Source organism: Anomaloglossus baeobatrachus, chromosome 9 (genome assembly GCF_048569485.1).
Source record: "Anomaloglossus baeobatrachus isolate aAnoBae1 chromosome 9, aAnoBae1.hap1, whole genome shotgun sequence".
In the NCBI taxonomy this organism is placed as follows: domain Eukaryota; kingdom Metazoa; phylum Chordata; class Amphibia; order Anura; family Aromobatidae; genus Anomaloglossus; species Anomaloglossus baeobatrachus.
In genome coordinates, this window is record NC_134361.1 from 223717072 (window position 1) to 223740537 (window position 23466).

Sequence of the window (23466 nt, forward strand, 5' to 3'; positions counted from 1 at the left end):
GAGTACCGAGCACCCGAGCATGTACAAGTTCAAAGTTAGAGGATCACTAGCTACACTACCTGAAAGTAGCAGACAATGCAGACCTCACAGTCCACCCACCCTTGGTGTCAGAAGAAGTTCCAGATGATTGTGGAGCTGGAGAGATCATCACAGTCGCCTGACTTGATCTCCATAGAAGAGCTTTGGAGGGATTTCAAGAAGGTGATTGTAGCACATAAACCCAAGAATATTAGTCACCTAAAGGCCATTTCCCAGAAGGATTGGGCTAAGATTCCTCACGAACGTTGCCCATCAAGGATAAGCAGCCACACAGCTGGGGTAAAGTTATAATATTCCTGCTACCAACAAATACCACTAGGGGGGGCTCTCAGCATAATGATTTAGACAACACCCACTGAGCTCATTATAGGATTCATCAATAAAAGAAAAATAAAGAAAAGTTGAAAAAAAAAAGATTCTTTCAAATCCGGACTGTTAGCAGAAAGATACAATAGGACCTTTTAAATCAGATAAATAAGGAAGGAGCAAGGAGTTGTTTCTCTGCGCAGAAAGAAAGCTTAGAAGCTGGATCCAGCCAAGCGGGAATGAATCTCACATCTATTATATATAGTGATCTAGAACAGGCTGCAGGCAGTCGTCACACGCACTTATTATACGTACCAACAGAGGCTACGTCCCGGTACTAGAATGCACAATGGCAGTGACACGCGGGGTGCTGCTTCCCGACAGATCTGCAGCTTTAATCAGCATCTTGTCAATGAACTGTCGCTACTGTATACAAGAATAGTATAAAATATATATATATATATGCAATTATGTTATATAAAACAGGGAAAAATATATATCCACACCGTCACGTTTGCTTGTAACGTACCGCAAATATCTCAATATTTAATATAACAGTAAAATATATTTAAAATTAGTATTTATTTTAAGTTTAAACATTTAAAAATAATATTCTTCCTATGCGCATCTGTATATGGTATGTGATGTCCAATTTGACTTGCAGAATGGGTGCGGCCATTTCTCCAGTGTCCCAGGATCCGTTTTTCAACACAACACTAGGTCGCATGTTGCTGGTGCTACTGGGAACCACGGCTGCAGCATCTCTGTCCACTATCTGCAAAAGAAGCTGCCAGCAGTGGATCTTGATGATTTGCTGCCCAGGTTCATCCATTCATAACCTCACTGAAAGCAGCCAAGGATGGAAGTGCGGGGATCTCATGCTCCAGATGTTTCGGAAATGTTAGTGTAACATGGGTGGGTCTCTCTATGGACCCACTGGACCATAGAGGGACCCTGGGCTTATCCCTTAGTGGGAGGGGCACCACAAGGCAGACACAAGGTGCCACTCCCAGGGTAGTGACCGGGACTGTGGTAGCTGACCCCTAGGGCAGGGGTGGACACGGGGACAAGCGGACACAGACACCAGTGAAACAAGGACCACCGGCGAATTTGAGGCTGGTGGCATGGCTGTGATGGACAGACACAGTCTCTTGCATAGCAAGGACCTCCGGGGTAGCTGAGGCTGGTGGCACAGCCGGGGTGGACAGGCACAGTTTCTAGTATAGCGAGGACCTCCGGGGTAGCTGAGGGTGGTGGTGCAGCCGGGATGGACAGGCACAGTCTCTAGTATAGCAAGGACCTCCGGGGTAGCTAAGGCTGGTGGCGCTGCCGGGGTGGACAAGCACAGTCTCTTGTATAGCAAAGACCTCTGGGGTAGCTGAGGCTCATGCCATGGCCAGGGTGGACAGGCACAGTCTCTAGTATAGCAAGGACCTCCGAGGTAGCTGAGGCTGGTGGCATGGCCAGGGTGGACAGGCAGAGTCTCTAATATAGCAAGGACCTACGGGGTAGCTGGGGCTCATGCCATGGCCAGGGTGGACAGGCACAGTTTCTAGTATAGCAAGGACCTTCAGGGTAGCTGAGGCTGGTGGCACAGCCGGGGTGGACAGGCGCATTCTCTAGTCTAGCAAGGACCTCTGGGTAGCTGAGGCTGGTGGCATGGCCGGGGTGGACAGGCGCATTCTCTAGTATAGCAAGGACCTCTGGGGTAGCTGAGGCTGGTGGCATGGCCGTGGTGGGCAGGCGCATTCTCTAGTCTAGCAAGGACCTCCGGGGTAGCTGAGGCTGGTGGCATGGCTGGGGTGGACAGGCGCATTCTCAAGTATAGCAAGGACCTCCAGGGTACCTGAGGCTGGTGGCATGGCCGGGTTGGACAGGCGCATTCTCTAGTATAGCAAGGACCTCCGGGGTAGCTGAGGCTGGTGGCATGGCCGGGGTGGACAGGCGCATTCTCTAGTCTAGCAAGGACCTCCGGGGCAGCTGACGCTTGTGGCACGTCTAAGAAAGATGAACAAAGGATATCGAGAAGACCGGGAGATAGGCAAGGGCACTGTACATTGTAACAGAAGCACAGTGAACAAGGGGACCTGACAATTAGCTGGCTAGGGCACCGAATCACTAACTGATTACGCTGATTGGGCACCTCCCCTAGTGGGAGAGTGCCTTATGTACCCAGTGCCTCTCAGTGATAGGGTCCAGGGGCACCAGCGCTACAGTTAGTATATGCCATCGATATTTTGGATTAGGACAATTTCTACGCATTTTACAGAAGCACATTCCCAGTGTGAATTGCTGCAAACGATCGATACAAGATTGATTCTGGGATTTAGGGTGATGTTCCTGTCTATATGGTCCCTGGTTTCGCAGACATGACCATTACCCCAGAATTGTTCTTGTACCGCAAACCCTTCATAGCTTTTATCCTTTTGCATCACTAATCATCGATGATCCTCCGAGAACAATAATACCAATCTGCTGAATTATTGTATTGAGCTTTCGGTTCCAATCGAGTAGCCACAGGAAGGTTATGCAAATATATTTTAATTAGTAAAAGCGCCGGATCGTTTACATTTCCCTTTCATTTTCCCTCCATGTGAACCATGGAGATGAAAATGATATTTGAATTGTTAATAGTATCAGACTCTGAGGCAATGATATCGTGGACACGAGCGAATCCCTCATTGACAATACATGAGAGATTCCTGGATATTTAGTGCCGAGCACGCTGGAGAATTTATGCCAAACATTTTATAAATGGTCTTTTACAAATTGTACAAAGTGGTCTATAATTAACTCTTCCGTATTGGGAGAGATAGGTCTGATAGTGTAGGGCCCCATCAGAAGAGGCCACCTTGTCATTGGCAACTGGGCTCACACAATTTGATCAGCTTCCCCTAGAAAAATTCTAGCAAAAAAAATAGATGCAACAGTGCTCTGACCGTGGTGAGGTCACAAGTGTGATCTCGGGAGGGATCTGGGATCAGAAGCTCACAGCGTATTGTTGATCGCTTTAGTGTCCCCTCGTTGTTTGCAGCATATTTAATTCCATCCAGTATTGAAGGGGTTGAGGTTCCTTTCTATCCTGCAGTGATCTAACAGGTAGTTATAACCTCAGCTGCTGCCACTCCCTTCTGCTCTAAATATCCACTCCTCACTCCTCCCTATGCCGGCTATAGCTCATACCTATGCTGTTCATGTTGAAGGAGCTTGTTGCTGCATATTTGTGGTGCCGTTTCTGTTGCAGCTGCTGAAGAAACCTTGGAGTGTTTTTTATTGTGTCTTTCTCCACCCATTTGTCTTACCTTCCTCATGTTGTCTTATTGGAATGGCAGGAATAGCATCTTGATGGCCTAGTCAGGGTGATTGCATGGCCAGCTCCTCACTCCTCCCAATGCCGACTATAGCTCATACCTATGCTGTCCATGTTAAAGGAAGTTGTCTCTGCAGAGCTGTGGTGTTGTTACTGCTGCGAAGTTCCTGCTGAATAAACCTTGGAGTGTTAATTGGTGTGTTTTTCCCCTCCTGTTTGTCTTACTTACCCTTGTGTTGTCTTATTGTGTTGGCGAGACTAGTGTCTTGCTGGCCTTCATTAGTAAGGGTGAGTGCAAGGCCAGCAAGGGCCTAGGCATGTGACAGCGCACAGGGGAAGGACCCATTTGTGGACGTTCGGTAGCGCAGGGATCAGCTTCAGGTGAGTGCTAGGAGGTGACCCCACTCCTCTCTCCTTAGCGGCTGGGTCCTCCTTTGTATTGTGCCCTCCTGGTGTTCCCTCTCTGTTGCGACACTCGACGGGAGTCCTCGCACACCTGCAGTTACATTGTGACAGGTCAATCCATATCCATCCCTAAAAACGTACAAATCTTCGCTTATTAGCTATGGTATTGAAGTCACGTGACCATTTAGGCTGTTTTTTGGCTGCAACTTGTGTGCGATTTAGGATTTTTCACCCCCTCATCTGAACATGCATCCTTGTTACATGCATGGTTACAATGCAATGTCAGATGTCACATGCACAATGCGTATGCTTCCACTACTGACCGGGTAATGCTAAAATCCTTTTTACTCCCTAGTGCCAAAACGGCCAGATCTGACGTGGACATGTCTGGAAACCAAAACCCACACTGTACCCAGACAGGATTATGGTTAGAAGGCCCAAAAATCTAGTTTCTTATATTACGCATGCGCAACCAACTCTCTGTCTTGAGTATGATTTATCCGACGCTGCCCACATTCTTTGTTGGAGTGTAAAAAAATAGTGCAGGCTTGGGGCCATTTACAAATACCTTTTAAAAAAAGGTAAAAATGACTAATCCAAACTCTATATATTGACTCTGGACATGTCCACAACTGGCTGTTTACAAAGAAACGGTGACATTTCTAGCAATGGCTGCGCGGACTCTTCTACGTAATATGTGGATGCATTTATCCTGCTGAGTAATGGATGTGTCAGCCGCATACTGTAACACAATCATTTATCAGCCGTCCCGGGTATTGGAGACATTTCCCAGTGCGCTGTGTAATGTGCACCGATGTCTGCCACGGTGCGCCATGATTAACGCCGATAAAACGGGATTCTGTGATAAACCGAAAGGATATTACTAACTATATAGGAATATATAACCCCCCTTGTTTGTGTGCGAGGCCATTGGAATCCTCAAAGCTAAATTTGTGGAAATGTGCAATCCCAAGAAACCAACCCCGTGACGGCTAAGAGTCCTAGCGTCGTCTGTCACGTCACTGAGAGGCAACGGATGGGGCATCTGGAAAAGAGTTATTAAACTAGAACTGAAGTTGAGCCAATTCTTCTCAGTGCCTTGCACAAAGTTGTTGGAGCTCGGCAGGAGGTTGTTCCAAACATCTTGGAGACCTGACCCTAGATTTTCTGGGTATGAGGCTTGTGCAGATCCTTCTGTTTCTTCATGCGATCCCAGACAGACGAGATGATGAGATCAGGGCTCTGCGGGGGCCGGATCATCACTTCCAGGGCTCTGTGGGGGCCGGATCATCCCTTCCAGGGCACTGTGGGGGCCGGATCATCCCTTCCAGGGCTCTGCGGGGGCCGGATCATCCCTTCCAGGGCACTGTGGGGGCCGGATCATCCCTTCCAGAGCTCTGTGGGGGCCGGATCATCCCTTCCAGGGCTCTGTGGGGGCCGGATCATCCCTTCCAGGGCTCTGCGGGGGCCGGATCATCCCTTCCAGGGCTCTGCGGAGGCTGGATCATCCCTTCCAGGGCTCTGCGGGGGCTGGATCATCCCCTCCAGGGCTCTGCGGGGGCTGGATCATCCCTTCCAGGGCTCTGCGGGGGCCGGATCATCGCTTCCAGGGCTCTGCGGGGGCCGGATCATCCCTTCCAGGGCTCTGCTGGGGCCGGATCATCCCTTCCAGGACTCTGCGGGGGCCGGATAATCACTTCCAGGGCTCATCTTTCTTAATGACATTGGCTGGATCTTTGGGTCGTTGATTGGCTGCAGAATAAATTTAGAGCCAGTCAGATGCTTCCTTGATGGTATTATATGATGGAGAATTCTCTGCCTGGATTTGTCTTTATTGAGGACTCCATTAATCCTGACCAAATCCACTAGCTGAGGAACAGCCTTGTTGAAAACCTCCACCATGCTTCATTTTTTCTGCAGACATACATTTTTGTGCCACTTTCCAACCCTTCAGGAACAAATTGCCTTGTGTAACAGCCAAATAATTCCCCCTTTAACTCATTAGTCTGGACCTACTGTCATTTTTCTGCACCTGAGTTCCTATGTTTTTATGTGTAGTTGCATCGCTTTACTTTGTGGAAGATTTTGTATTTCGACTGCAATTCTTCTATGAAGACTACCGTACTTTACCGAACAGTTATAGGTGTCGCTGGTTCCCACTGGTTGCTTCCAATCCTGCACTGATGCCACTGCTGGAAATCTATCAGTTTCATAGGGAATTAAGCATGATGTGTCTTTCATCTGCTCCACTAAGTTTCGTTCGCTAACCACTGCATCTAGGGTCATTAACGTTGGCCATTGCTTGGTGATTCTTTAGGCCTCCTTCACACGTTCGTGTGTCCCGTACGTGTGATGTTCGTTTTCACACGTACCGGAGACACGGACACAAGTAGACCCATGAAAATAAATGGGTTTGCACACACAAGCGTGTTTTCACATTGACCGTGTGTCCGTGTGGAGCATACGTGTGTCCGTGTGCTCCGCACAGCGACATGTCCGTTTTTGTCCGGTAGCACGGATCTCACACAGCCCGCACACTGATGTACTCCATGTGACACGTACCAGAGAAAACATGCGTCTGTGAAATAAAATGCTTTTCTATACTCACCTGTCTCCACTGCTGAGGTCTCCAGCACTGCTGTCACTTGCTTCCGATCCCCGCTCATTATGCTCATGAATATTCACTGCACCGTGGACAAGAAGCAGCAGCAGTGCCGGAGACATCAGCACCATGGACAGGTAAGTTTAGACGTTTAGTTCATGCTGTCTATGTGCTATGCGGATGTCACACGGATAGTACACGCTGAACACACACACACACACATACGCACCTAAATCTTTATTTTTTTTTTTATATAGCGCTAACATATTCCGCAGCGCTTCACATACATAAGGAACGCTGTACCTATTGGGGCTCACAATCTACATTCCCTATTAGTATGTCTTTGGAGTGTGGGAGGAAACCGGAGTACCCGGAGAAAACCCACGCAAACATGAGGAGAACATACCAACTCCTTGCAGATGTTGTCCTTGGTGGGATTCGAACCCAGGACCCCAGCGCTGCTGCAAGACTGCAGTGCTAACCACTGAGCCACCGTGCTACCTACACCACAGACATTACAAAACATGTGTGTTTTGCACGGACGTGTGAAAGAGGCCTCAAAAGAGCTTACAACTTAAAACCCTGGTCTGCTTTGGTATCTTTGCCTGGCAAAGACCTTGCTGATGCAGTATAACTACCTTGTGCCTTGTTACTATCTTCAGTCTTGCCGGATTTTGTAACCTGAGACATAAAACCGTCTTCCACAACCTCACCTTTGTAGCAAAGTTTGTCTGTTCCTCACCCAGGTGTAAACCTCCTACACAGCTGTTTTTGTTTCAGTTAATGAGTATGTTTCAACCTACATATGAAAATGTGATCATTATTACTCGTTAAGTATAGTTGATTAATCACGTATATCTTGCCAATGTTCTTTGATGCTCCTTTGAAGGTAAAGGGCGGCCAACAAATATTGATGTGATTTAGATTTCTCCGTCCAAACGATTGAGTCTGCATTGTATGGAATGTACTACGCTGTACACAAGAGTTGAGCAGGGCGAATGGGTTAATTATTAATGCTTTTGGTTGGCGAGGCGGATGTTAAATCACATTAGCAGGGAGTGGAGTTGGGAGGCAGAAGGAGTCTTCTGGGAGAACGACCTGACTCACATTTACGGCACAGTCTTTTTTGTTCTTAGAATTTTAGGAATGGTGTTCATTACAGTATTGGGCGACGAGAAAAACAAGAAACAGGATAATGGATATAATATCGCCATAAGGTGTATAATAAAAATCAGTGGGGGGGAGGGAGAGAGGGTGCTGCCTTCTCAGAGGCTATTTTGTATGTTTGACTCCTTTTTATGATCCTTGGATCATTCACTACACTCCTATTTATTGGGTCATATCCTGGGCACCCTGTCTGTCTGGGCACCCTGTAATATGAAAATTTGGAGAACAAGAGTCATAAAAGTGCAAAAAAATATTTTATTGAGTGCAAAACACCAGCGATGTGTATAAAAGCGGACAATACACCAAAAAACAGCACAAGATAAGAGCAACACAGATAATAAATAGTTACAAAAAAATCAATTAGAACCAATATCATAATGGTGACCTCCACCTCTAAGGAAAATGATAGTAATATACTTTGGGCTGGAAAAGAGAGTATATATTAGATATAAATAATAAAAAACATTTCATTAGATATTCCATATAATAGCCCAAGGGAGCCTCTGGGTATTAACCATATAAAAAAAAAAATCAAACCTCCAGGATTTAAAGTGACAGGTGCTCACTAAAGTGGCCAGTGCATGTTGTCCTGTTTCAAGGGAAGGAATGCTCCTTCATTACCCACCGACGTACGTTTTGCTGCTCTTTTTCCTCCCTGAGGAAACAAGCGAAACGTACGTCAGTATATTACTATCATTTTCCTTAGAGCTGGGGGGTCACCATTATGATATTGATTCTAATTGATTTTTTGTAACTATTTATTATCTGTGTTGCTCCTATCTTGTCCCGTTTATTGGTGTATTGTCCGCTTTTATACACATTGCTGGTGTTTTGCACTCAATAAAATATTTTTTGCACTTTATGACTCTTGTTCTCCAAATTTTCATGTTATTCAATTGAGTCTGTGCTATTGGTCAAGCGGCCAAATCAGGTTTAGAACCTGTGATAATGGTATTTAATGCTGTTAAAGGGCTTTTGATTATAATGCACCCTGTAATATGTAGTCCCTTGGACATTCTCCACAAAACATACCTCAATAGGTCAGCTGTTACTCCATAATGTGCATGCAGAGTTTTGTTTATGAGTTTTTGGGGCAGAACATGTGCGAAAACTCTTAAAAACTCAGTTTCTGCTCCAAAAACCTTAAATGGGTCATCTAACGATGTTGTAATGGGGTGGCAAAGGATAACAGGGGACTGTGGCTCCTAAACTGGCCCTCAGGCAAGGGTACCCTAGCGGTCCTTGATCCCAGAGGTACGTCTGATGGTGACGATGTCTGAGCCACCTTCCTACCCCTGCTCCTGACTAGTCCTGATCTAGGATCCCCTCCCTCCCTATCCCAGGGGAAACTGGGACAGGAGCATGTAAACACCAACAATTATAAGCAAACAGGGGAAACCAAAACTCTATTATCAAACAGGAAGCTCACACAGAGTAATCAGACAACAAGAGATAAGGAGAACAACTAAAGCAAGCAGGAAATAACCAGATGATAGGCGGAATTTCACAGCACACCAAGCAACAGGCAGTAAATCACCAGACTGGAAAACAACAGCACATAGACTGGAGTAGCAGAAAGCTATAGTCGGCAAAGGAAGACGAATTCCTCCATCTTAAAAAGGCAGGGAGTACATGTGATAAGTTCTGCTGGTTGTGGTAGACCTAACTCATGCTAGTCTGATCATTAATGAGCACACAACTGGTTGACGCCCGAGTCTTCCTGTGCAACTCAAAAGCGCCAGAGAAAGTATAGTGAGGAGTGTCAGAGTCTGTAGTCTCAACAGCGTCTGATGCCGCCATGATACTCGGCGAGTCTAGAGCAATATGTCGGAAGCATGCAATGCGGATGATGACAGAACACCCTTACCTGCCAAGATGTGTGCCCATCGGCAAGTATTGTGCACCTATCCTAGTCTAGCAAACCAGAAACGTGCCCGATTCCTGTGTGCGTCACCTCATTGGTTAATTTCAATTCCGATGCCGTAGTGAGCGGTTCTTGATATCACCATAACCCATCTGAAGTGGTTTAAAGGGGGAGAAAACTTTGGCTGATTTAGTCCAAGAACAGCACCACACACATCACCAAATTATGTTTGGCATTGATGCTCAGCTCCAATAATATGAATGGGGCCGAACTTCGATACTACATACAAAATATGGATGGGTGCGGTGCGGTACAGTTTTTGGAAAAAAGCAGCAATATTTTTCTTATTTCAGCCAACCCCTTTAATTTGTGAAAATATTAATCCATTTCAAAGATCAGGACAACACAAGGCAGTTTGGTAATTTTGCCGAAATTATTGCCTATATGATTATTTTGTCTGTGCCACGTCCATGTACTCCAGATGATTTTCCATATTCTGGCATTTTTTATATATATATATATATATATATATATATATATATATATATATATATATTTCTTTTTATTTTAGTTTATGCCTGGTTTCCGTAAGTTAAACTCCTCTGCCAGGGTGTAATCAGCACCCACTCGTTAAGCCACGATCATCCCTCCTGGGACCCAGGCACTGGTTTCCAGTCCAAGGGTTTGTCAGTCGTTTCCTGTTATCTGCAGGAAATGTCTGGAGGCATCGATTAAATATGAATCAGTTATGGAAGCAAAAAGAAATTTGCTTCAGTATGTACAATTACAAGAAAGAGTCTATACCTCCCACCCCCTCCACCGCCGCCGCACGTGTACAGATACAGCCAGCGATACATGCTACGGGGCGCGTTCTGCTTCTCCGACCTTAAAGATTCGCTCTTCTTTCTAACAAGTGTTCGTACTTTAAGACTTACGGTTTACGAGCTTGTTGTTGAATTTTATCTATATACTCAGAGTATGCGGTGAGATATAGTGAAAGTCTAAAATCCCACCACGACTCCAGATTTTCCAAAATTCTGGAAAACCATGGCTAAAAGTCTTATAAATCTTCCTGTACCCATGTAATTGACAGTAAGCAGCTCATGATACCATGTACCTTCTGAGGAGACAATGGTGAGGACCAAATCTTATGAGAACATGTCATTACACACAGGTCACATCATCCATGAGTAAGACCCTAGTGGCAATTGGTGACCTCCACTGTTGGTTTCCAATAGACATGTCTTCTCACTAGTTTGGACCCGAGGATCAAACTCATTAAATACCGAATACCTTTGTATTTTACAGACCAATGACGCTGTTGGAGCAATGTGGAACTGGCTTTACTTCATCCCCCTCATCATCGTTGGGTCCTTCTTCATGTTGAACCTGGTTCTTGGTGTCCTCTCAGGGTGAGTTTCTAACGTGTCTATACCTGTACTGATTTTAGAAGAAGTCATTGTCTTTGTATTCTTCGTGCACTCTTAGGACATGTTCACATATGATATGGAGCCCGCATTTTGGTACATTTGCTGTGGAGAGCTCTTGTTGTATGTACCAAGTCTATCCATCGAGCTTTATACAACTGACAGAGGTCTGAAGACTGATGCTTGGTCCTTTGTTGGAGGCAGGGGTGGACAAAGAAAGAAGAGGGCCTCTATGCCAGACCAGGTCCTCGAGGGCCTCTATGCAAGACCAGGTCCTCTGTTGGATTGCAGAGGTGGACAAAGACAGAAGAGGGCTTCTATGCAAGACCAGGTCCTCTGTTGGATGCAGGGGTGGCCAAAACAGAAGAGGGCCTCTATGCAAGACCAGGTCCTCTGTTGGATTGCAGAGGTGGACAAAGACAGAAGAGGGCTTCTATGCAAGACCAGGTCCTCTGTTGGAGGCAGGGATAAACAAAGACAGAAGAGGGCCTCTATGCAAGACCAGGTCCTCTGTTGGAGGCAGGGATAAACAAAGACAGAAGAGGGCCTCTATGCAAGACCAGGTCCTCTGTTGGAGGCAGGAGTGGACAAAGACAGAAGAGGGCCTCTATGCCAGACCAGGTCCTCTGTTGGATGCAGGGGTGGCCAAAACAGAAGAGGGCCTCTATGCAAGACCAGGTCCTCTGTTGGATTGCAGAGGTGGACAAAGACAGAAGAGGGCTTCTATGCAAGACCAGGTCCTCTGTTGGAGGCAGGGATAAACAAAGACAGAAGAGGGCCTCTATGCAAGACCAGGTCCTCTGTTGGAGGCAGGGATAAACAAAGACAGAAGAGGGCCTCTATGCAAGACCAGGTCCTCTGTTGGAGGCAGGAGTGGACAAAGACAGAAGAGGGCTTCTATGTAAAATCAGGTCCTCTGTTGGATTGCAGAGGTGGACAAAGACAGAAGAGGGCTTCTATGCAAGACCAGGTCCTCTGTTGGAGGCAGGGATAAACAAAGACAGAAGAGGGCCTCTATGCAAGACCAGGTCCTTTGTTGGAGGCAAAGATAGACAAAGACAGAAGAGGGCCTCTATGCAAGACCAGGTCCTCTGTTGGAGGCAGGAGTGGACAAAGACAGAAGAGGGCCTGTATACAAGACCAGGTCCTCTGTTGGAGGCAGGAGTGGACAAAGACAGAAGAGGGCCTCTATGCAAGACCAGGTCCTCTGTTGGAGGCAGGGGTGGACAAAGACAGAAGAGGGCCTCTATGCAAGAGCAGTATATGGGCCCTTTACAGCCGAATAGTTATCATGATGTACCCCTTTATGTGCTGCTTTGGAGATAGGAGTGGACCCTATTACCGATAGAATGTCTGCACTAGATTGGAAGTATATAATAGTAAATTCTTCTGAATTATGCCTTCATAGGTGATCAATGCTTGATTTCTTGGGATCCAACCACTGGGACCCTCATCAATCACAAAAATGGGGGGCCCAGACTACCACTCCACTCACTGTCTAAAAGAGTGGTGGTCAGACATGTCAACTACTGTTCCATTTACACAAAGGACATTTGGCCCCTCTTTGTCGGATCAGATTAATGGGGGTTTACTTATCTGACCCCAGCAATTATACATTTATCACCGATGGCTTTTATTGGACATTTATTGGACTGTTTAGACTCACCTGGTGAATGGATTCTCCAAGCCCAAGATCTGAGTGGGCATAGGGGCCATGGGCGTCAGTGGAGCAGGCAGGTGAGGCATGCAGAAAACGGGTAGTAGAAGCACTGGAGACCCCAAGCAGACAGGAGACCGGGAAGCAGGTAGCAGAGGTACTGGAGGCCAAAGGCATAAACAAGACTGGTAAGCAGGTGGCAGAGGTACTGGATGGCACAGGCAGAAAGGAGACTGGGAAGCAGGTAGCAGAGGTACTGGATGCCACAGGCAGAAAGGAGACTGGGAAGCAGGTAGCAGAGGTACTGGATGCCACAGGCAGAAAGGAGACTGGGAAGCAGGTAGCAGAGGTACTGGAAGCCATAGGCAGAGAGAAGACTGGGAAGAAGGTAGCAGAGGTACTGGATGCCACAGGCAGAAAGGAAACTGGGAAGCAGGTAGCAGAGGTACTGGAAGCCACTGGCAGAAAGAAGAATGGGAAGCAGGTAGCAGAGGTATTGGAGGCTACAGGCAGAAAGAAGACTGGGAAGCAGGTAGCAGAGGTACTGGAAGCCATAGGCAGAGAGAAGACTGGGAAGAAGGTAGCAGAGGTACTGGATGCCACAGGCAGAAAGGAGACTGGGAAGCAGGTAGCAGAGGTACTGGAAGCCACTGGCAGAAAGAAGAATGGGAAGCAGGTAGCAGAGGTACTTGGAGGCTACAGGCAGAAAGAAGACTGGGAAGCAGGTAGCAGAGGTACTGGAAGCAACAGACAGGATGCTGGGAAGCAGGTAGCAGAGGTACTGGAGGTCACAGACAGCTAGAATACCAGGAAGCAGGTAGCAGAGGTACTAAAGGCCACAGACAGACAGGAGACCAGGAAGCAGGCAGCTGACAGACAGGAGGCCTCTGCAGACAGAAGACCAGGAAGCAGGTAGCAGAGGTACTGGAGGCCATAGACAGACAGGAGGCCGGGGAGCAAGTAACAGAGGTACTGGAGGCCCCAGGCAGACAAAAGACTGGAAAGTAGGTAGCAGAGGTGCTGGATGCCACAGACAAGCAGGGAAAAAGGAAGCAGGCAGCAGAAGTACTAAAGGCCACAGACAAACAGGAGACAGTGAAGCAGGCAGCAGAGGTACTGGAGGCTTGTGGCAGACAGAAGACTGGGAAGCAGCCAGCAGAAGTACTAAAAGCCACAGGTAGACAGGATACCAGGAAGCAGGTAGCAGAGGTACTGCACTCCACAGGCAGGATACCAGGAAGCAGGTAGCAGAGAGGTACTGGAGGCCGCAGGCAGACAGAAGACCAGGAAACAGGCAGCAGAGGTACTAAAGGCCGTAGGCAGACAGGATACCAGGAAGCAGGTAGTAGGGGTACTGGAGACTGCAGGCAGACAGGACTCATGAGCAAGTCTTAATACCAGGACATGAGCATGTGTTTTGGTGAGGCTTATATAGGCCCAGGCAGACGATCACGTAGGAGCACATCGGGCCACCTACAAAGCCCAATGTGGAGCTCAGAATTCAGCGGATTGGGGTGAGAGGAGCAAAGCTCATATCCGGGATGTTTACTCTTCAACCACCTCTATGCTATATTGCGTGGAGCAATAATAATTGGTAATGGAAAAATACAGATCTAATCCTAAAATTGATCATTTAGTGTTATAGCTGAGAGTTATGCGCACCTACCTACCTGTGGGGTCTTGCATACAGGTTTCTTTTCTGACTTACGTACCCCTCCCTTCCAAGGAATCCTTTGCACCCATTGTGTTAGACGCCCCCCACCAGTAGGCCTTGTTTTCTGGCAGGTTCAGGAATGACCTATCGCTAAGCACTACGGGGGGGGGGGGGGGGGGGTAAACAGAAAAGCACAGGATTCTCCGGCTGCCTGCGCTCCCAGACTAAATTATTCATCAGAGAAAGCAGAACATGACATACGTCCAAGGGTCGTTATCCTTTTATCTCTATCTCACTCCGCGGCTACCTTCCCTATTTTTATCCTCGCTTTCATTTCTCTCCATTCCTGGGAATCGGTCTCTTTTGAATGCTTGGTATATTAAAGCAAATATGTCTTCTTATTGACCTTTATGTAAAATATATTAGGTGAATCACTGACTGCTTTGTTCTACACCATACATTGTGTATAATGCATCCATTATTAACCTTCAGATCTCTTCTGGATTGTGCAACAGAAAGTGGCTTCCATGTTAGCATGAGTTCCTCTCCTCCGAAAGCCAAACCCCAATGCTAAAGACATCCAGGACCTCCACATACCACTTATAGCACTGACCACCCAACTTATTATTACCAGTTTGTCGTACCTTTCCAAAAACAGGAAGTCCAACAATTCTACTGAGAAGCCAAGTATAGAGATGTCCTTCAAAACTTTTCAAATTTGGGTTATGACTTACCAAAGGCGACCCATAGAAACTCCTGACCCATGTCAACTACAGTAGTGTACAGGGTTGATAAAATGTCCAAAAAGTAACCATACTGGAATGATTGAACAAGTGTAGGAGGGATTGGACTCATTAATTTCTGGATTGGTTTACTAAACTTTATTTCTGAGGGTCTAAGATGATGATCCATCAAAACCCCAATCCTCGGGACATTGGCCGATGAGGACTCCACCAATATGTTGACAGGATCACTACTGTCCTTGATGTTGTCCCACTTTTTGTAGTCCATGTTTCTTACATACAATGGTCGATAAGAATCAAAACACTAATGTGTTCACAGGTTCACTGAGGACCATCATGTTGTCCCCCTTTTGTAGTCCATTTTTTCCATGCAATGGTGGAGAAGAGCTCAAACGCTAATGTGTTGACAGGATCACTGCTGTCTTTGATGTTCTCCCTCTTATTTAGTCCATGTTTTCTTCACAATGGTGGATAAGAACTAAAACACTAATATGTTGAGAGGATCCAGTGGTCCATCATGTTGTCCCCCTTTTTGTAGACCATGTTTTCTGAAGAATGGTGGATAACAACTAAAACACTAATGTGTTGACAGGATCATTGTGGTCCATCATGTCAGACCTCTTTTTCAGTCCATATTTTCTTTACAATGGTGGATAAGAACTCAAAAACGAATGTGTTGACAGGATCACTGCGGACCATCATGTTGGCCCTTTGGTCCATACAGTAAGGAATGGACAAGTGTAGAAGGATTGGACTCATCGGTTTCCTTATCGTCACTACAATGTACACTATTGTGTTGACAGGATCACTGCGGTCCTTGATGTCTCCCTTTTGTAGTCAATTTTTTCCGTACTACGGTGGAGAACAACTAAAACCCCAATATGTTGAGAGGATCCGATGGTCCATCATGTTGTCCCCTCTTTTTGTAGTCCATTTTTCCCTTACAATGGTGGATAAGAACTCAAAAACGAATGTGTTGACAGGATCACTGCGGACCATCATATTGTCCCTTTGGTCCATACAGTATGGAATGGACATGTATAGAAGGATTTGACTCATTCTACATCGGAGTCGGAAACTTTGATTCTAACGGTCTCTAGGGATCAGACCTGGAAAATACTCATCCTCAGGACAATGGCCGATGAAGACTCATTTGGACAGGATCACTGTCGTCCATAATTTTGTCCCCATTTTCGGGTTCCATTTATTCAGTACAATATTAGAGAAAAACTTGTTCACCAATATGTTGACATGATCCCTATAGTCCATTTTGTCCCTCTTTTTGGAGTCCTTATCATCAGTACAGTACACTAATATCTTGCCAGGATCACTGCCGACCATCATGTCATCCCCACCATATTTTCCTCACAATGGTGGAGAAGAACTAAAACACTAATTTGTTGAGGGGATCCGGAGGGCCATCATGTTGTCCCCCTTTTTGTAGACCATTTTTTTTTTCGTACAATGATAGATAAGGACTCAAACACGAATATGTTGAGAGGATCACTGTGGTCAATCATGTTGTCCCCCTTTTTGTAGACCATTTTTTCCGTACAATGGTAGATAAGCACTAAAACACAAATATGTTGAGAGGATTCAGTGGTCCATCATGTTGTCCCCCTTTTTGTAGACCATTGTTCCATACGATAGTGGAGAAGAACTATAACACTAATATGTTGAGCGGATCCGTTGGTCAATCATGTTGTCTCCCTTTTTGTAGACCATTGTTTCATACAATGATAGATAAGGACTCAAACACTAATGTGTTGAGAGGATCACTGCACTGGATCATGGTGCCCTTTAGTCCATACAGTAAGGAATGGACAGATATAGAAGGATTGGACAGGATCACTGTGGTCCATCATTTTGTCCCCATTTTCGGGTTCCATTTATTCAGTACAATGGTAGAGAAAACTTGTTCACCAATGTTGACAGGTTCCCCACAATCCATGTTATCCCTCTTTTTGGGGTCCTTATCGTCAGTACAATGTACACAAATGTATTGACAGGATCACTGTGGTCCATCATGTTGTCCCTTTGGTCCATACGGTAAGGAATGGAGAAGTGTAGAAGGATTGGACTCATCGGTTTCCAAATTGGAGTTGGAAACTTTGATTCATCCTCAGTACAATGGCCGATAAAGATTCATTCAATATGTTGACAGCATCACTATGGTCCATCATGTTGACCCCATTTTTGGGGTCTATTTATTCAGTACAATGGTAGATAAAAACTTGTTCACCAAGCTGTTGACAGGGTCACGATAGTCCATGTTGTCCCTCAGTACAAGGGTAGATAAGGACTCAATCTCTAATGTGGTGACAGGATCACTGCGGTCCATCATGTTTGGTCCACGTAGTAACGAATGGACAAGTGTAATAGGATTGGACTCGTAGGTTTCCTCATTGGAGTAGGACACCTTGATTCTGGAGTTCTCCTAGTAGGACACCACCAAAATCCTCATCATTCGTACAATGGCAGATGAGTATCAGAAGGATTATTCGGTCCCACAAATCCTTCACAGACGGTTGGATATTGGAGCTCTGATTTTAGGACAAATCCAAAAAGTGAGGACCAAGATAACTAAGAGTCTTGGCGTTGGGACTCGAATAGTTTTTTTTGGGTGGGTTGGGCATAAAGTTTGATACCCATTAATGATACCACCAGACTTTGACCTATGAAGCTAAACTTTTTCCATTTTATTATAGTCACCCGTTATGGACAGTAATGCCGAAAACTCATTGTTTTGTTAGTCCGTTGGGATTATTTTACAGTTTTGGTGGCATCATAATGATAGAAATCCCTCGGAGACCGGAGTGATCATCTATAGGATGAAGCCTCCCCCAGGGCGCCTTGTCTGCGTCTCACAAGACTATTGTCAATTAAACACATTCTATGAAATCTCTCACATTAGAAGAACTAAATATAGTTTGGTGAATCGGACGAGACTCTGCTACTCTTCTTCAGCTGGAATTTTTACTGTCTTGCAGGGAATTCGCTAAGGAGCGTGAGAGGGTGGAGAATCGTCGGGCGTTTCTGAAGCTGAGGCGGCAGCAGCAAATTGAGCGGGAGCTGAACGGCTATCTGGAGTGGATATTCAAAGCGGGTGAGGACCACAAAATACACTAAAAAAAGTCACCCCAATCTTCAGCTATCACCTGCAGGTCTCGCGTCCAGCAGAAGACCCTCCAATTTGTGTCTAACATTCGACAATGTATTTGGTTGGTAACTGATTATTTCCAAGCCAAGCCAGCCCCCTTTTCTGTTTTTACAATAGCTGTGGCTTAGGAGGGTGAAGGTTCAGCTATTGTAATGAGCAGCCAGCCCCCTTTATTATAGATGTGGCACAGGAGGGGGCCGGCTTGGCTATTGGAATGAGTAGCCAGCCCCCTTTATTATAGATGTGGCACAGGAGGGGGCCGGCTTGGCTATTGGAATGAGCTGCCAGCCCCCTTTATTATAGATGTGGCACAGGAGGGGGCCGGCTTGGCTATTGGAATGAGCTGCCAGCCCCCTTTATTATAGCTGTGGCACAGGAGGGCGATGGCTTGGCTATTGGAATGAGCTGCCAACCCCATTTATTATAGCTGTGGCACAAGAGGGTGACGGTTCAGCTATTGGAATGAGCTGCCAGCCCCCTTTATTATAGCTGTGGCACAGGAGGGGGATGGCTTGGCTATTGGAAGGAGCTGCTAGACCCCTTTATTATAGCTGTGGCACAGGAGGGGGCTGGCTCGGCTATTGGAATGAGCAGCCAACCCTCTTTATTATAGCTGTGGTACAGGAGGGGGATGGCTCAGCTATTGGATTGAGCAGCCAACCCCATTTAGATGTGGCACAGGAGGGGGCTGGCTCAGCTATTGGAATGAGCTGCCAACCCCCTTTATTATAGATGTGGCACAGGAGGGGGATGGTTCAGCTATTGGAATGAGCAGCCAGCCCCCTTTATTATAGCTGTGGCACAGGAGGGGGCCGGCTTGGCTATTGGAATGAGTAGCCAGCCCCCTTTATTATAGATGTGGCACAGGAGGGGGCCGGCTTGGCTATTGGAATGAGCTGCCAGCCCCCTTTATTATAGATGTGGCACAGGAGGGGGCCGGCTTGGCTATTGGAATGAGCTGCCAGCCCCCTTTATTATAGCTGTGGCACAGGAGGGCGATGGCTTGGCTATTGGAATGAGCTGCCAACCCCATTTATTATAGCTGTGGCACAAGAGGGTGACGGTTCAGCTATTGGAATGAGCTGCCAGCCCCCTTTATTATAGCTGTGGCACAGGAGGGGGATGGCTTGGCTATTGGAAGGAGCTGCTAGACCCCTTTATTATAGCTGTGGCACAGGAGGGGGCTGGCTCGGCTATTGGAATGAGCAGCCAACCCTCTTTATTATAGCTGTGGTACAGGAGGGGGATGGCTCAGCTATTGGATTGAGCAGCCAACCCCATTTAGATGTGGCACAGGAGGGGGCTGGCTCAGCTATTGGAATGAGCTCCCAACCCCCTTTATTATAGATGTGGCACAAGAGGGGGCTGGCTCAGCTATTGGAATGAGCTGCCAACCCCCTTTATTATAGATGTGGCACAGGAGGGGGATGGTTCAGCTATTGGAATGAGCAGCCAACCCCCTTTATTATAGGTGTGGCACAGGAGGGGGTTGGCTTAGCTATTGTAATGAGCAGCCAGCCCCCTTTATTATAGATGTGGCAGGGGAGGTGGATGGCTCAGCTATTGTAATGAGCAGCCAGCCCCCTTTATTATAGCTGTGGCACGGGAGGGGGCTGGCTCAGCTATTGGAATGAGCAGCCAGCCCCCTTTATTATAGCTGTGGCACAGGGGGGGGCTGGCTCAGCTATTGAAATAAGCAGCAAGTCCCATTTATTATAGCTGTGGCTTAGGAGGGGCTGGCTCAACTATTGGAATGAGCAGCCAGTCCCCTTTATTATAGATATGGTACAGAAGGGGGCTGGCTCAGCTATTTGAATGAGCAGCCTGCCCACTTTATTATAGCTGTGGCACAGGAGGGGAATGGCTCAGCTATTGGAATGAGCAGCCAGCCCCCTTTATTATAGCTGTGGCATGAGAGGTGGATGGCTCAGCTATTGGAATGAGCAGCCGGCCCCTTTTATTATAGATGTGGCACAGGAGGGGGCTGGCTCAGCTATTCGAATGAGCAGCCTTCCCACTTTTCTGTCTTTACATCATCTGTGATAGAGGAGGGGGCTGGCTTAGCTATTAAACTTGACAGTCAGCCAACCCCCTCCATACATAGCACTGATCAACTAGTTCACAGTTATCATCTAATGAAGTCAAAGGTAGCCTGAAATCCACCTCCTGCCTAATCAAATCTAGGGGGTTTTGCTCTGTCCCCCATACTTTAAACTGCAATCTACAAGTTAAATTACCTTTAATATTTATATTATTAAGGTTGTATAATATCTTTGATTGATTAAATTATTTTATCAACAGTCTCTTGTAAGTAAAAAGTTTGTTTCCTTCATACTCAACAGAGGAAGTGATGCTTGCAGAAGAAGACAAAAATGCAGAAGAAAAGTCTCCTTTAGATGGTGAGTAAACTTTATGGATTCATTCAAGAAAACCTATCACACAAAATAGCAGATATATTTAGAACCAGGTAAGAAGTCAGGCAGCGCGGGGTTAAAGGGGTATTCCCATCTACAAGATAGTAGGTGTAATAATAATAAGATTAGCAAATACCTTCAATTAGAAATGTAGTATAGTCCTCCTGATTAGCTGTGTCTGTTACCTCATGTGCAGGGTATTGCAGCTTAGGTATCCATGGTTATGATCACAAGCAACTAGCTGTCACTATACGAGTGGTTGTAACCATGGATACCCAAGGTCCTGCAATGCCCTGCACATGAGGAAAGATACATAGCTGATCAGAAGAACTATACTACATTTCTAATTGAAGGTATTTGCTAATATTATTATTTTTACACCTACTACATATTGGGACAGGATCTTAGAGATGGGAATACCCCTTTAACTCTTCAAAAGAGCTAGGAATGACGTGTACTGATTAGATTCAAACTCATTTTATCCAGTAGTGGCGTTGCAGATAAATGTGACCCTTTCAAAAGAAAAATAACGCTTACCTCATGTGCAGGGCATTGCAGTAGCTTAGGTATCCATGGTGACAACCATGAACAACTAACTGGCACTATATGAGTGGTCGTAACCATCGATACTTAAGCTACTGCAATGCCCTGCACATGAGGTAAGCAATAATATTTTTTCAGAAAGGTTAACATTTTTCTGCAGTGCGACTAGTGGTTAAAATGAGACATTACACAGTTCCAATCTAATCAGTGCACCTCATTCATAGCTCTTTGAACTATGTAATATCTCATTTTAACCATTAGTGGCGCTGCAGAAAAATGTGACCCTTTTCTGAAGAGAAATAAGACAACCCATCTGCAGGGCATTGCAGTAGCTTAGGTATCCATGGTTACGACTACAAGCAACTAACTGGCACTATATGAGTGATCATAACTATGGATATCTAAGGTCCTGCAATGCTCTGCACATGAGGTAACCAATATTTTTCTTCAGAAAGGGTCACATTTTTCTTTTTCTGCAGCGCCACTAATGGTTAAAATGAGACATTACACAGTTCAAACAGCTATGAATGAAGGTGTACTGATTAAATTTAGAACTGTGTAATGTCACATTTTAGCCAGTAGTGGCGCTGCAGAAAAATGTGACCCTTTTGTGAAGAAAAAAATATTGCTTACCTCATGTGCAGGGCATTGCAATAGCTTAGGTATCCATAGTTATGACCAATCATATAGTGCTAGTTAGTTGCAGGGCATTGCAGTAGCTTAGGTATTCATGGTTACAACCACGAGCAACTAACTGGCACTATATGAGGTCGTAACCATGGATACTTAAGCTACTGCAATGCCCTGCACATGAGGTAAGCAATATTTTTCTTCAGAAAAGGGTCCCATTTTTCTGCAGCGCCACTAGTGGTTAAAATGAGACATTAATATTAAAAATCCCGGTCCAAACTGTCCGCTCTCATGTGCTATAAGCACAGCTTTGAAGCTGGACAGATCGGGAGCTGCTTCCTAGGAAACCGGCCACCCCTGATAGATTAGAAAGGTGGCTAGTAACCTAGGCAACCTTTGTTTGAAAAAAAATAAGCAGTTTTAGCATTCTAGCTCCCTTTAAACATGACAGCAGTGGTTGCTCAGGTTCCTCTGGGGGTCTCTCTGCAGACGGAGCTGTCCGTCATCCGTCTAATCAGTGACTGACAGCTTTCCCGATCTCGTCCCTCGTCACGAGGTGTTTTAATTTCACAAGTCACTTTTAATTTTCTGCCTATACACAGGACGTGCGCAGCGCTCGTTACTTCATCAGCCGAGAGGCGGCCAACGCCGGCGTCCACCAGGAAGTGATTATTTTCTAACATAGTGCAATCCAATAAATAATATATCTGTCTTGCAGTGCTGAAGAGAGCGACCATTAAGAAGAGTAAAAACGACCTGATACACGCGGAGGAGGGCGAGGATCACTTCACGGATATCTGCTCTGTGGGTGAGTCAGACATTGGGTAACAGCTCATCCCGGGCTCCCGTCTATGTAGAATCTCAGACGTCCGTGTATCAGCGTCCGAGTATGAATCAGGGCTTAAACAGGAGTTAGGATCACGCTGGCGGTCCAGACCTCACCACCATCAGGAGTACCTCTGGGATAAGGGACAGCGCTGGGTGCCTAGTCAGAGGTCCCTGCTCCAGTCACCCCAATACTCCCATGACAATAGGCCTATGAGGAGACCCACAGCCACTCCGCAGACCACAAGACACAGAAATCTGAATTTGGCCTAAATAAGTGAGCGGTGATCATCCTCAGATATTGAACTAGATCCCATCTCCAAGACCCTATCCCAATACATGGTAGGTGTAATAATAATATTAGGAAATACCTCCAATTAGAAATGTAGTATAGCTCTCGTGATATAGCCATGTCTCTTACCTCATGTGCAGGGCATTGCAGCTTAGTTATGACCATGGTTACGACCACAAACAACTGTCACTATATGAGTGTATGTAATTGTTGTGGGCGGGGGCCGCTGATGCTTCTCTCGGGGCCCCGCTCGGATCCGGGTTCGCTGCTGCGGCTCGAGTGGTGACCGGACCCGGGCTCGCACGGCCGCCCGTCCTCACAACTGTTGGAAAGGGGATATTTACAAGGGAGGTGTTGTGTCTGTGACGCCACCCATGGGTTGCGGTGAGGGATGGTGACACCGCCGCTGCCTGGTGATGGGGCGCCCG

At 46.3% G+C, this 23466-nt stretch overlaps 1 protein-coding gene across 6 annotated transcripts in view; it reads left to right on the forward strand.

Moving 5' to 3' along the window:
* The window catches only part of CACNA1B (calcium voltage-gated channel subunit alpha1 B), a 391414-nt gene that overhangs the window by 209331 nt on the left and 158617 nt on the right, over positions 1-23466 (forward strand). For all 6 annotated transcript variants that reach the window (XM_075324631.1, XM_075324630.1, XM_075324633.1 and 3 more), the window contains exons 6-9: positions 11002-11105; positions 18165-18280; positions 20677-20733; positions 22640-22729. In XM_075324631.1, coding sequence (XP_075180746.1) covers positions 11002-11105; positions 18165-18280; positions 20677-20733; positions 22640-22729 — 367 coding nt within the window. The remainder of the gene's footprint in view (positions 1-11001; positions 11106-18164; positions 18281-20676; positions 20734-22639; positions 22730-23466) is intronic.